The sequence below is a fragment of the Drosophila miranda genome (assembly GCF_003369915.1).
Source record: "Drosophila miranda strain MSH22 chromosome Y unlocalized genomic scaffold, D.miranda_PacBio2.1 Contig_Y1_pilon, whole genome shotgun sequence".
Classification (NCBI taxonomy): Eukaryota; Metazoa; Arthropoda; class Insecta; order Diptera; family Drosophilidae; genus Drosophila; species Drosophila miranda.
In genome coordinates this window covers 1,847,435-1,860,464 of record NW_022881603.1, presented here as the reverse complement: position 1 = coordinate 1,860,464, position 13,030 = coordinate 1,847,435, and the positions used below count along the sequence as shown (strand labels likewise).

The 13,030-nt window shown below is 51.5% G+C and overlaps 2 protein-coding genes and 2 pseudogenes across 2 annotated transcripts; all 4 read right to left on the bottom strand.

The window, feature by feature from the left end:
- Window positions 1-1,783: 1,783 nt before the first annotated feature.
- Window positions 1,784-3,663, bottom strand: LOC117189896 (cytosol aminopeptidase-like). The gene has a single exon (XM_033394972.1). The coding sequence runs from the start codon at window positions 3,507-3,509 to the stop codon at window positions 1,926-1,928; it is 1,584 nt and encodes a 527-aa protein (XP_033250863.1). The 5' UTR covers window positions 3,510-3,663; the 3' UTR covers window positions 1,784-1,925.
- Window positions 3,608-5,876, bottom strand: LOC117190154 (annotated as a pseudogene).
- Window positions 5,877-7,984: 2,108 nt separating this feature from the next.
- On the bottom strand, window positions 7,985-9,837 carry LOC117189895 (cytosol aminopeptidase-like). Its single transcript, XM_033394971.1, has one exon. The coding sequence runs from the start codon at window positions 9,738-9,740 to the stop codon at window positions 8,157-8,159; it is 1,584 nt and encodes a 527-aa protein (XP_033250862.1). The 5' UTR covers window positions 9,741-9,837; the 3' UTR covers window positions 7,985-8,156.
- A 181-nt stretch (window positions 9,838-10,018) lies between these two features.
- Window positions 10,019-12,107, bottom strand: LOC117190153 (annotated as a pseudogene).
- Window positions 12,108-13,030: the final 923 nt, after the last annotated feature.

The following is a 13,030-nucleotide window of genomic DNA, read 5'->3' as shown; positions in this document are numbered from 1 at the left end:
ACTCTGGCAGGGAAACATTGCCAACGCCTGCTGAGATTCGAGGAATTTATGAATTTCCGAACAAAACGAAGAATAGGTCTCCGAAGAATAGGTCTCAAATCGAGGGAAGTATTCCACAGACATACATTTATATTTCGCGTAATCAAAAGAAACAAAAGATTTATCCCTCATCGGAATCGGATTGATTTGTCGGCTTGAGGCTGCCAAAGACCTTGGCCGGTATGGCCTTTTGTTCGAAGCGCAGTTTCTTCATGATGAGGCCCTCGTCATCGGTTTTGGTTGTGGCCTGGCCTGCCTCGGCCTGGTCTCCACTCGGCTGCTGCGGGTCCTCCTCCTCATCGTCGTCGTCGTCCTCGCTGTCGCCAATACCAATCTCATCCGGATTGACGACTTTATTTTCCTTGCCCTTGGCCCCGCCCTGGGTCTCGCCGCGCACAAACATGATATTGGAGGCAGCCTTCTCGGCGGGCTTCTGCTTGGCCTCGGCCGCCGCCTGGCGGGCCTTCTCCTCGAGCAGCCGCATGGCTGTGGATGTGGATTGTGGATGCCACAGATTTTCGCCCTTTGTGGGGGCGGAAGTGGGCGGGGCAAAGTTTTGAAATTTTCTTGTAGCAGTGACTTATCACAGAAGTCTGGATCCAAAACATCGTTGCTCTCGCTCTTATAGTCTTTGAGCACTAGGCGCTGAAGGGAACGGACAGACGGACGGACGGACAGACGGACAGACGGACGGACGGACAGACGGACAGACAGACATGGCTCAATCGACTCGGCTATTGATGCTGATCAAGAATATCTATACTTTATGGGGTCGGAAACGATTCCTTCTGGACGTTACACACATCCACTTTTACGACAAATCTAATATACTCATATTGAGTACCAATACTCATTTTGAGTATCGGGTATAAAAATCACAATTATAAAGGGAGTCAGGGCGAGGCATACACTGTCAAAAAACAATATACGAGAATAAATAATTAAACCCATTTTTATAAACGTTTCTCCCGATATTATTCTCTAAATTGAAAGAAAACAACAGGCATATATTTTCATTAGCTTTGAACTGAAAACCTTTTAAGATAAGCCGAAGTTGACTTTTTCGGTATTTTTCGTTATTTGTATAGTCCTGTTTGCCTTTAGTATTTATAGTATTTTAGTATTTTGTTGTATATCTTTTTAGTTCATCGCCTATAATCGTACAGCAAAGAAAAACATAAACATTTTCGGTTCTTTTTGTGCGCGAATAATCCACTAATTTTTCCCGCAAGACGCACTTAGCACCAAAGACGGTCATTGATTGTATTTATAATCCTATTAAATTAGTGGTTTAAGTTAGTGGAAGGCGCAGCTAAGAGGCAACGGTACAGCAACTGGAATTTCCAAGCAACTCCACTCAACGAAAAGAAAGCGAGCGAAAGAGAATTAGAAGATCACGCGATGCGTCGCTCCCAATGCGAAAACCGAACGCATCGCTTTATGCGTGTGCATGTGTGTGCAGTTGCGGTTTTTGGCTGTGCATGGGAGAGCTCTATGTAAAGCCTCTGTAAGCAATAGCAACGCAATAATGAGCATAAGTATAGATGCTTGAGCGTTGAAGTGAAATGATGAACAGAAGAGAGGAAAAGTAAAATAAGCGGGAATTTTCTCCACCATTTGTATTGCAAAAATGTTTTTCGAGGTTTTTAACGAGCCCGATTTGTAAAGACCTCACCTAGGCCAGATTTGCCCTATATGTCATGTATATTCTCGATTTATAATGAATCTCAACAATAAAATGGCGACCTTTTTGCATATTTTATGTGGTTCTTTTCATCCTTCAATCAGCATGGAAGCTCATGGGTGGGGTGTGAGGGTACTTCAATTAACAACAAATTTGGAACGCGGAACATTAACAAAGGAATTGTGTAACGAACATAATCAGATTACTTGCCGTCGGGGCAAGCCATCTGAAACAGAAACTGAACGATGGTGCGAGTGGGACGGCCAGTCATGCGGTCCTTCAGCAAATATGGGAGCGGATTGTAGCGCGTCAGCATGCCCACGTTGCGGATGTCCAGGTGGGCCCATTCGACGCACGGCACCAGCTCGTGCAGAACGGCGGCAGCGATGCAGCTGGAGGCGGGGCCACGTCCGCGGTTGCTGATGTCAAAGGTGTCGTTCGGCATGATCAGCTCCTTGAAGTAGCGCCACAGGGGCAGACGCCAAACGCGATCACCCGTAAGGGCACCGGCCTTCTCGAACTGCTTGTAGACGAAGTTCGAATTGCTGAAAATCCCGGCTGCTGCTCCGCCCAGCGCTGGGCAGACGGCGTAGCCCACTGTAGCAATGTCCACGACCATGCGCGGCTTGTAGATCGTCTGGGCGTAGAGCAAGGGATCGGCCATGGCCATCACACCAGCCTTGCTGACGTCCACGAAGCCGAGAGTTTTGCCATTGAGGAGGGACACCACGTCGCCAGGCTTGGCAGCCATTCCGGAGGGCATGTTCTCGCACAGCGGCAGCAGTGCCGTTATGTTTAGGGGCAGCGATAGGGCGGCGGCGGCTCGGATGACGCCCACGCAGGCGGCTGCACCGGACATGCAGCCGCGGTACATGGACAAGCAGTCCTTGGGACGGAGGCAGAGGCCCCCGCTGTTGAATGTGATGCCCTTGCCCAGCAGGAGGATGGGCTTGTCCTCGGGTGCGGTGCCGCAGTAGGCGATTTCCAAGATGATCGGCGGCTCGCAGCTGCCCTTGGCCACCATCAAGAAGCTGTTCAAGCTCTTGGACTCGATCCAGTCCATGCTGCGTACCTCCACGGATACCCCGCAGGGGCACAGGGCATCCACCGTTGACTGGGCGAAGATTGTGGGCGTCATCTGATTGGCCGGCGTATCGGCCAGGCGACGGGCCAGGTTCTGCGATTCGGCCTTGAACAGGCCCCGCATCCAGGCATCCGAGTCGGGAGAGTCGTACAGCTCCAGTTTGGGAATGAGTGTGCGGTCCCGACGGCGCTTGTTGGTGTTGTAGCGCCAGACGGCCAAGGCGCTCCCCTCGGCCGCCTGCTCCGCATACTCCATCGACTCCACGAAGACATCTGTGCAGCCCTGCAGTTGAAGGGAACGAGCCCCCACGCCGGCAGCGACGCGAGCGTTCTCCATTCCCTCGTCGATCATCTCCAGGTCGTTGAAGCCGGCCCCCTCCTGTCCCACGCCGACCACGGCCACCGCACGGAACTCCGCATCCACGTTCATGAAGACACGGCCTTTTCCCAGTTGGCCACTCAGGCCCGTCTCGCGTATGAGATCAGTGATCTTACCCTGGACGCGATCGTCAAACTTCTCGCCGGATGGTGTCATCTTGGGCTGGCGGTCGCCCTCCTTGGCGTACACGCCCACCACAACGCCTTTGATCACCGAGTCACATTTCTCGGCGTAGTGCCGTCGCTGTTCCACATCTCTGCGTCTGGCCAGGAATGTGTGCTGGACACGCCTGCACAGGGCGTGCATCAAGCGTACAGACTTCATCGCTTAATGATAGTGACAGTCCCTCGCGACAGGTTACGAAAGTTCTCTTATTTTTCAGACAGTTCCAGACAAATTTTGCTTTTTTTTGCGAATAAAAAAAATGTAAATCTAAAAAATAGAGAGAATAGATGTGCTTCCAACAGCTGATTCGAAAGGAATGAGATATCCCAAGGCTCAAACTCTGGCAGGGAAACATTGCCAACGCCTGCTGAGATTCGAGGAATTTATGAATTTCCGAACAAAACGAAGAATAGGTCTCCGAAGAATAGGTCTCAAATCGAGGGAAGTATTCCACAGACATACATTTATATTTCGCGTAATCAAAAGAAACAAAAGATTTATCCCTCATCGGAATCGGATTGATTTGTCGGCTTGAGGCTGCCAAAGACCTTGGCCGGGATGGCCTTTTGTTCGAAGCGCAGTTTCTTCATGAGGCCCTAGTCATCGGTTTTGGTTGTGGCCTGGCCTGCCTCGGCCTGGTCTCCACTCGGCTGCTGCGGGTCCTCCTCCTCATCGTCGTCGTCGTCCTCGCTGTCGCCAATATCAATCTCATCCGGATTGACGACTGTATTTTCCTTGCCCTTGGCCCCGCCCTGGGTCTCGCCGCGCACAAACATGATATTGGAGGCAGCCTTCTCGGTGGGCTTCTGCTTGGCCTCGGCCGCCGCCTGGCGGGCCTTCTCCTCGAGCAGCCGCATGGCATCCGGTCCGGAGCCAGCACCAGCATCGGCAGCCACACCATTCGTGTTCGTGTTGACAAACTGGGCAGCCATCATGTTGACCTGAGTGTTGTAGGTGGCCTGAATGGAATGCTTGATCCGCAGCATTTCACGCATCGTATCCTCGTTGCCATGACGCACCTCGAACTCCTTCCAGGTCTGTCAGAAGTCCGCCGTGATGCGGGGATCGCACACCTGTTGGGACAAAACTCTTCTGCTTAGAATATTGACGATCCAACGGTTAAATGTCGACTCACCTGTGAGCGTAGATGGCCCTGGCTCGATCCACCTAGCCCAGCTTCGTCTCCAGCTCGGCGAATTTGACGCACATGTGGCGCATATGCTGCTCGTGCAGAGCCTCGATGGCCTTCTCGTAGATCTCCCTGGTGCGTGGCAGGCCGTAGATCTCGGCGGCCTTCTTCACGAATATGTTGTACATGTCGAACATCTTCTCTTCCTTGACGGCGGACGTGGCGCGATCGTAGATGGACATGGCATGCCGGGCCAGGCCGTGCTCCTCCTCCAGCTTCGCGTAGAGCTGGTAAAAGTACTTGGATTGCTCAGCGGGTCACTGATCCAGGCACTGTTCGAAGAGGTCGCGGGCCCGCTCCAGCTTTGTGTCCCCGTAGCGCGCGAGGAACTTGCTTAGATACGAGTTCCAGATGTCGTACACATTCGGCCACTTAAACAGGGCAATGCCCTTCTCGTAGGCCCGATAGGCCTCCTCGAAGTAGTTGTGCTCTTCGAGGAACATGCCATAGTTGATGATCACCTGCGGCGTGCAGATCTTCAGGTCGATGATGCTCTCGTAGACGGCCTTGCAGGTCTTGAAGGTGCCAAAGGACTCCTCCAGATCGGCGTACATGGACCACACCTTCAGGGATCTGTGGAGGCGCGACTGCACTGTCTCCGAGTCGTCGTGATACGCCACCTTCCGCTTGGGCATGGCCGTGGCACGTTGCATCAGCTTGAGGGCTGCCTCGAACTGCTGCTGGCGCAGCTCCATCTTCGCCCACTCGCACCACACGGCGGCCAGATCCGCCACCTTGACGTACTCCACCTCGGTGCCCCGCTCGAAGACCACGCGGGCGTCCTCCACCTGGCCATTGGACTCGTAGAACTTGGCAAACTCCACCCAGAGGGTGTGCAGCTTTCCCACCGCCAGCTTGGGCTGGACTGTCTGCACGGCCTCGGTGTAGGTGTTGATGATCTCCGTGGGCTTGTCATCGTACAGGTTGACCCGCTTGTGCCACTCGTGAACGTTGTGCGGATTCTGGCGCAGCAGACGCCTCTCCATGAGGTATTCGAAGCGCGACAGGCGCAGCTCCACATCGATGTCGTCCTCCTCGGTGTCCTCCTCGTTCTTGGCCACCTCCTCCATGCGCTTGTTCAACGACAGCTCCTCGAACTGCGCAAAGCTGGCCTCGCAAAAGGGCTCTGCTGCCCCAACAAAGGCCAAAAGACTGTGGACCAGGGGGGGCAAGGGGACAATAGAAGCCAAAAGATTGACAGAGGCGAGTGAATTCCGTAAATTTATATAAACGATATTGCGGTTCACATTTTGCACTTTCGCTCAATTAACTCAACTAATTGACATTTGAAAATACATGCGGTGAAAGGAAGTACATATGTACACATGTATGTACATGTGGGTCCGTAAAGGACAACAGCAGGAGATAATTATAAGTGCAGGAATTTTAATTCAACCTTCAACCTCAGCCTTTGCATGGCTCTGGAGCTCGAAAGTGATTTACAAAAGAAGCACTTTAGTCGGAAACATAAACATTCATTCCCAACCTCTTCACAGCACTTGACCAGAAACAACAGCAACAACAACGAGGGGGAACGTTGTGAGTTGCTGCGGACACCGCAACTCTACAGTTATACCCGATACTAAGTCAGTATGGCTCTCCTCCGGCAGACGCCGCTTATATTGAACGACACGACAAAGAGTGCGTGCGAGAGAGACAGATAATCAGTCTGAGCGTGACGTCGGGCGCTGCGTAGCCACTGCAAATTGATTTGTTCCTATTGGCTATAAAAATGATCTGATCTGATCCAGATTCAGCAATCTGATAGATATGGTCATTATCTATGATTCTGCGTTTTTAGTTTTCTCGAATCTGCAATATTGTGGATGCAACAGATTTTCGACCTTTGTGTGGGCGGAAGGAGGTGGGGCGAAATTTTGAGATATACGTTTTATAGTGAGATCTAACAGGAGTGCGGATACTAAATTTGGTTACTCTAGCGTTAATAGTCTCTGAGATTTGGGGATGCCCCATATTTTCGTCCTTTGCGGGGGCGGAAGGGGGTGTGGCCAAATTTTGACACAAAACGGTCAAGGTCCGATATCACAGGAGTGTGGATACCAAATTTGGTTGCTCTGGCTCTTATAGGTTCTGAGATCCTTGAACTCATATTTTGCAATTGGCAAAACCGACCATGAAACCTGTGTTAGAGAGAGACAGAGCGAGAAAGAATGAAATTGTTTTCTTGATTCTGACTATAATAATTATACGATCTGGTTCAGATTTTGCACTCTAGAAGATATAGTCATCTTCTACGATTCTGCGTTTTTGGTTTTCTCGTATCGTCGAAATTGTGGATGCCACAGATTTTCGCCCTTTGTGGGGGCGGAAGTGGGCGGGGCAAAGTTTTGAAATTTTCTTGTAGCAGTGACTTATCACAGAAGTCTGGATCCAAAACATCGTTGCTCTAGCTCTTATAGTCTTTGAGCACTAGGCGCTGAAGGGGATGGACAGACGGACGGACGGACAGACGGACAGACGGACGGACGGACAGACAGACATGGCTCAATCGATTCGGAAACGATTCCTTCTGTACGTTACACAAATCCACTTTTACCACAAATCTAATATACCCCAATACTCATTTTGAGTATCGGGTATAAAAATCACAATTATAAAGGGAGTCAGGGCGAGGCATACACTGTCAAAAAACAATATACGAGAATAAATAATTAAACCCATTTTTATAAACGTTTCTCCCGATATTATTCTCTAAATTGAAAGAAAACAACAGGCATATATTTTCATTAGCTTTGAACTGAAAACCTTTTAAGATAAGCCGAAGTTGACTTTTTCGGTATTTTTCGTTATTTGTATAGTCCTGTTTGCCTTTAGTATTTATAGTATTTTAGTATTTTGTTGTATATCTTTTTAGTTCATCGCCTATAATCGTACAGCAAAGAAAAACATAAACATTTTCGGTTCTTTTTGTGCGCGAATAATCCACTAATTTTTCCCGCAAGACGCACTTAGCACCAAAGACGGTCATTGATTGTATTTATAATCCTATTAAATTAGTGGTTTAAGTTAGTGGAAGGCGCAGCTAAGAGGCAACGGTACAGCAACTGGAATTTCCAAGCAACTCCACTCAACGAAAAGAAAGCGAGCGAAAGAGAATTAGAAGATCACGCGATGCGTCGCTCCCAATGCGAAAACCGAACGCATCGCTGTATGCGTGTGCATGTGTGTGCAGTTGCGGTTTTTGGCTGTGCATGGGAGAGCTCTATGTAAAGCCTCTGTAAGCAATAGCAACGCAATAATGAGCATAAGTATAGATGCTTGAGCGTTGAAGTGAAATGATGAACAGAAGAGAGGAAAAGTAAAATAAGCGGGAATTTTCTCCACCATTTGTATTGCAAAAATGTTTTTCGAGGTTTTTAACGAGCCCGATTTGTAAAGACCTCACCTAGGCCAGATTTGCCCTATATGTCATGTATATTCTCGATTTATAATGAATCTCAACAATAAAATGGCGACCTTTTTGCATATTTTATGTGGTTCTTTTCATCCTTCAATCAGCATGGAAGCTCATGGGTGGGGTGTGAGGGTACTTCAATTAACAACAAATTTGGAACGCGGAACATTAACAAAGGAATTGTGTAACGAACATAATCAGATTACTTGCCGTCGGGGCAAGCCATCTGAAACAGAAACTGAACGATGGTGCGAGTGGGACGGCCAGTCATGCGGTCCTTCAGCAAATATGGGAGCGGATTGTAGCGCGTCAGCATGCCCACGTTGCGGATGTCCAGGTGGGCCCATTCGACGCACGGCACCAGCTCGTGCAGAACGGCGGCAGCGATGCAGCTGGAGGCGGGGCCACGTCCGCGGTTGCTGATGTCAAAGGTGTCGTTCGGCATGATCAGCTCCTTGAAGTAGCGCCACAGGGGCAGACGCCAAACGCGATCACCCGTAAGGGCACCGGCCTTCTCGAACTGCTTGTAGACGAAGTTCGAATTGCTGAAAATCCCGGCTGCTGCTCCGCCCAGCGCTGGGCAGACGGCGTAGCCCACTGTAGCAATGTCCACGACCATGCGCGGCTTGTAGATCGTCTGGGCGTAGAGCAAGGGATCGGCCATGGCCATCACACCAGCCTTGCTGACGTCCACGAAGCCGAGAGTTTTGCCATTGAGGAGGGACACCACGTCGCCAGGCTTGGCAGCCATTCCGGAGGGCATGTTCTCGCACAGCGGCAGCAGTGCCGTTATGTTTAGGGGCAGCGATAGGGCGGCGGCGGCTCGGATGACGCCCACGCAGGCGGCTGCACCGGACATGCAGCCGCGGTACATGGACAAGCAGTCCTTGGGACGGAGGCAGAGGCCCCCGCTGTTGAATGTGATGCCCTTGCCCAGCAGGAGGATGGGCTTGTCCTCGGGTGCGGTGCCGCAGTAGGCGATTTCCAAGATGATCGGCGGCTCGCAGCTGCCCTTGGCCACCATCAAGAAGCTGTTCAAGCTCTTGGACTCGATCCAGTCCATGCTGCGTACCTCCACGGATACCCCGCAGGGGCACAGGGCATCCACCGTTGACTGGGCGAAGATTGTGGGCGTCATCTGATTGGCCGGCGTATCGGCCAGGCGACGGGCCAGGTTCTGCGATTCGGCCTTGAACAGGCCCCGCATCCAGGCATCCGAGTCGGGAGAGTCGTACAGCTCCAGTTTGGGAATGAGTGTGCGGTCCCGACGGCGCTTGTTGGTGTTGTAGCGCCAGACGGCCAAGGCGCTCCCCTCGGCCGCCTGCTCCGCATACTCCATCGACTCCACGAAGACATCTGTGCAGCCCTGCAGTTGAAGGGAACGAGCCCCCACGCCGGCAGCGACGCGAGCGTTCTCCATTCCCTCGTCGATCATCTCCAGGTCGTTGAAGCCGGCCCCCTCCTGTCCCACGCCGACCACGGCCACCGCACGGAACTCCGCATCCACGTTCATGAAGACACGGCCTTTTCCCAGTTGGCCACTCAGGCCCGTCTCGCGTATGAGATCAGTGATCTTACCCTGGACGCGATCGTCAAACTTCTCGCCGGATGGTGTCATCTTGGGCTGGCGGTCGCCCTCCTTGGCGTACACGCCCACCACAACGCCTTTGATCACCGAGTCACATTTCTCGGCGTAAGGCCGTCGCTGTTCCACATCTCTGCGTCTGGCCAGGAATGTGTGCTGGACACGCCTGCACAGGGCGTGCATCAAGCGTACAGACTTCATCGCTTAATGATAGTGACAGTCCCTCGCGACAGGTTACGAAAGTTCTCTTATTTTTCAGACAGTTCCAGACCAATTTTGCTTTTTTTTTGCGAATAAAAAAAATGTAAATCTAAAAAATAGAGAGAATAGATGTGCTTCCAACAGCTGATTCGAAAGGAATGAGATATCCCAAGGCTCAAACTCTGGCAGGGAAACATTGCCAACGCCTGCTGAGATTCGAGGAATTTATGAATTTCCGAACAAAACGAAGAATAGGTCTCCGAAGAATAGGTCTCAAATCGAGGGAAGTATTCCACAGACATACATTTATATTTCGCGTAATCAAAAGAAACAAAAGATTTATCCCTCATCGGAATCGGATTGATTTGTCGGCTTGAGGCTGCCAAAGACCTTGGCCGGTATGGCCTTTTGTTCGAAGCGCAGTTTCTTCATGAGGCCCTAGTCATCGGTTTTGGTTGTGGCCTGGCCTGCCTCGGCCTGGTCTCCACTCGGCTGCTGCGGGTCCTCCTCCTCATCGTCGTCGTCGTCCTCGCTGTTGCCAATATCAATCTCATCCGGATTGACGACTGTATTTTCCTTGCCCTTGGCCCCGCCCTGGGTCTCGCCGCGCACAAACATGATATTGGAGGCAGCCTTCTCGGTGGGCTTCTGCTTGGCCTCGGCCGCCGCCTGGCGGGCCTTCTCCTCGAGCAGCCGCATGGCATCCGGTCCGGAGCCAGCACCAGCATCGGCAGCCACACCATTCGTGTTCGTGTTGACAAACTGGGCAGCCATCATGTTGACCTGAGTGTTGTAGGTGGCCTGAATGGAATGCTTGATCCGCAGCATTTCACGCATCGTATCCTCGTTGCCATGACGCACCTCGAACTCCTTCCAGGTCTGTCAGAAGTCCGCCGTGATGCGGGGATCGCACACCTGTTGGGACAAAACTCTTCTGCTTAGAATATTGACGATCCAACGGTTAAATGTCGACTCACCTGTGAGCGTAGATGGCCCTGGCTCGATCCACCTAGCCCAGCTTCGTCTCCAGCTCGGCGAATTTGACGCACATGTGGCGCATATGCTGCTCGTGCAGAGCCTCGATGGCCTTCTCGTAGATCTCCCTGGTGCGTGGCAGGCCGTAGATCTCGGCGGCCTTCTTCACGAATATGTTGTACATGTCGAACATCTTCTCTTCCTTGACGGCGGACGTGGCGCGATCGTAGATGGACATGGCATGCCGGGCCAGGCCGTGCTCCTCCTCCAGCTTCGCGTAGAGCTGGTAAAAGTACTTGGATTGCTCAGCGGGTCACTGATCCAGGCACTGTTCGAAGAGGTCGCGGGCCCGCTCCAGCTTTGTGTCCCCGTAGCGCGCGAGGAACTTGCTTAGATACGAGTTCCAGATGTCGTACACATTCGGCCACTTAAACAGGGCAATGCCCTTCTCGTAGGCCCGATAGGCCTCCTCGAAGTAGTTGTGCTCTTCGAGGAACATGCCATAGTTGATGATCACCTGCGGCGTGCAGATCTTCAGGTCGATGATGCTCTCGTAGACGGCCTTGCAGGTCTTGAAGGTGCCAAAGGACTCCTCCAGATCGGCGTACATGGACCACACCTTCAGGGATCTGTGGAGGCGCGACTGCACTGTCTCCGAGTCGTCGTGATACGCCACCTTCCGCTTGGGCATGGCCGTGGCACGTTGCATCAGCTTGAGGGCTGCCTCGAACTGCTGCTGGCGCAGCTCCATCTTCGCCCACTCGCACCACACGGCGGCCAGATCCGCCACCTTGACGTACTCCACCTCGGTGCCCCGCTCGAAGACCACGCGGGCGTCCTCCACCTGGCCATTGGACTCGTAGAACTTGGCAAACTCCACCCAGAGGGTGTGCAGCTTTCCCACCGCCAGCTTGGGCTGGACTGTCTGCACGGCCTCGGTGTAGGTGTTGATGATCTCCGTGGGCTTGTCATCGTACAGGTTGACCCGCTTGTGCCACTCGTGAACGTTGTGCGGATTCTGGCGCAGCAGACGCCTCTCCATGAGGTATTCGAAGCGCGACAGGCGCAGCTCCACATCGATGTCGTCCTCCTCGGTGTCCTCCTCGTTCTTGGCCACCTCCTCCATGCGCTTGTTCAACGACAGCTCCTCGAACTGCGCAAAGCTGGCCTCGCAAAAGGGCTCTGCTGCCCCAACAAAGGCCAAAAGACTGTGGACCAGGGGGGCAAGGGGACAATAGAAGCCAAAAGATTGACAGAGGCGAGTGAATTCCGTAAATTTATATAAACGATATTGCGGTTCACATTTTGCACTTTCGCTCAATTAACTCAACTAATTGACATTTGAAAATACATGCGGTGAAAGGAAGTACATATGTACACATGTATGTACATGTGGGTCCGTAAAGGACAACAGCAGGAGATAATTATAAGTGCAGGAATTTTAATTCAACCTTCAACCTCAGCCTTTGCATGGCTCTGGAGCTCGAAAGTGATTTACAAAAGAAGCACTTTAGTCGGAAACATAAACATTCATTCCCAACCTCTTCACAGCACTTGACCAGAAACAACAGCAACAACAACGAGGGGGAACGTTGTGAGTTGCTGCGGACACCGCAACTCTACAGTTATACCCGATACTAAGTCAGTATGGCTCTCCTCCGGCAGACGCCGCTTATATTGAACGACACGACAAAGAGTGCGTGCGAGAGAGACAGATAATCAGTCTGAGCGTGACGTCGGGCGCTGCGTAGCCACTGCAAATTGATTTGTTCCTATTGGCTATAAAAATGATCTGATCTGATCCAGATTCAGCAATCTGATAGATATGGTCATTATCTATGATTCTGCGTTTTTAGTTTTCTCGAATCTGCAATATTGTGGATGCAACAGATTTTCGACCTTTGTGTGGGCGGAAGGAGGTGGGGCGAAATTTTGAGATATACGTTTTATAGTGAGATCTAACAGGAGTGCGGATACTAAATTTGGTTACTCTAGCGTTAATAGTCTCTGAGATTTGGGGATGCCCCATATTTTCGTCCTTTGCGGGGGCGGAAGGGGGTGTGGCCAAATTTTGACACAAAACGGTCAAGGTCCGATATCACAGGAGTGTGGATACCAAATTTGGTTGCTCTGGCTCTTATAGGTTCTGAGATCCTTGAACTCATATTTTGCAATTGGCAAAACCGACCATGAAACCTGTGTTAGAGAGAGACAGAGCGAGAAAGAATGAAATTGTTTTCTTGATTCTGACTATAATAATTATACGATCTGGTTCAGATTTTGCACTCTAGAAGATATAGTCATCTTCTACGATT

Coding starts and splice junctions, on each gene's coding strand:
- LOC117189896 (XM_033394972.1), bottom strand. CDS start 3,509: ATGAAGTCTGTACGCTTGATGCACGCCCTGTGCAGGCGTGTCCAGCAC.
- LOC117189895 (XM_033394971.1), bottom strand. CDS start 9,740: ATGAAGTCTGTACGCTTGATGCACGCCCTGTGCAGGCGTGTCCAGCAC.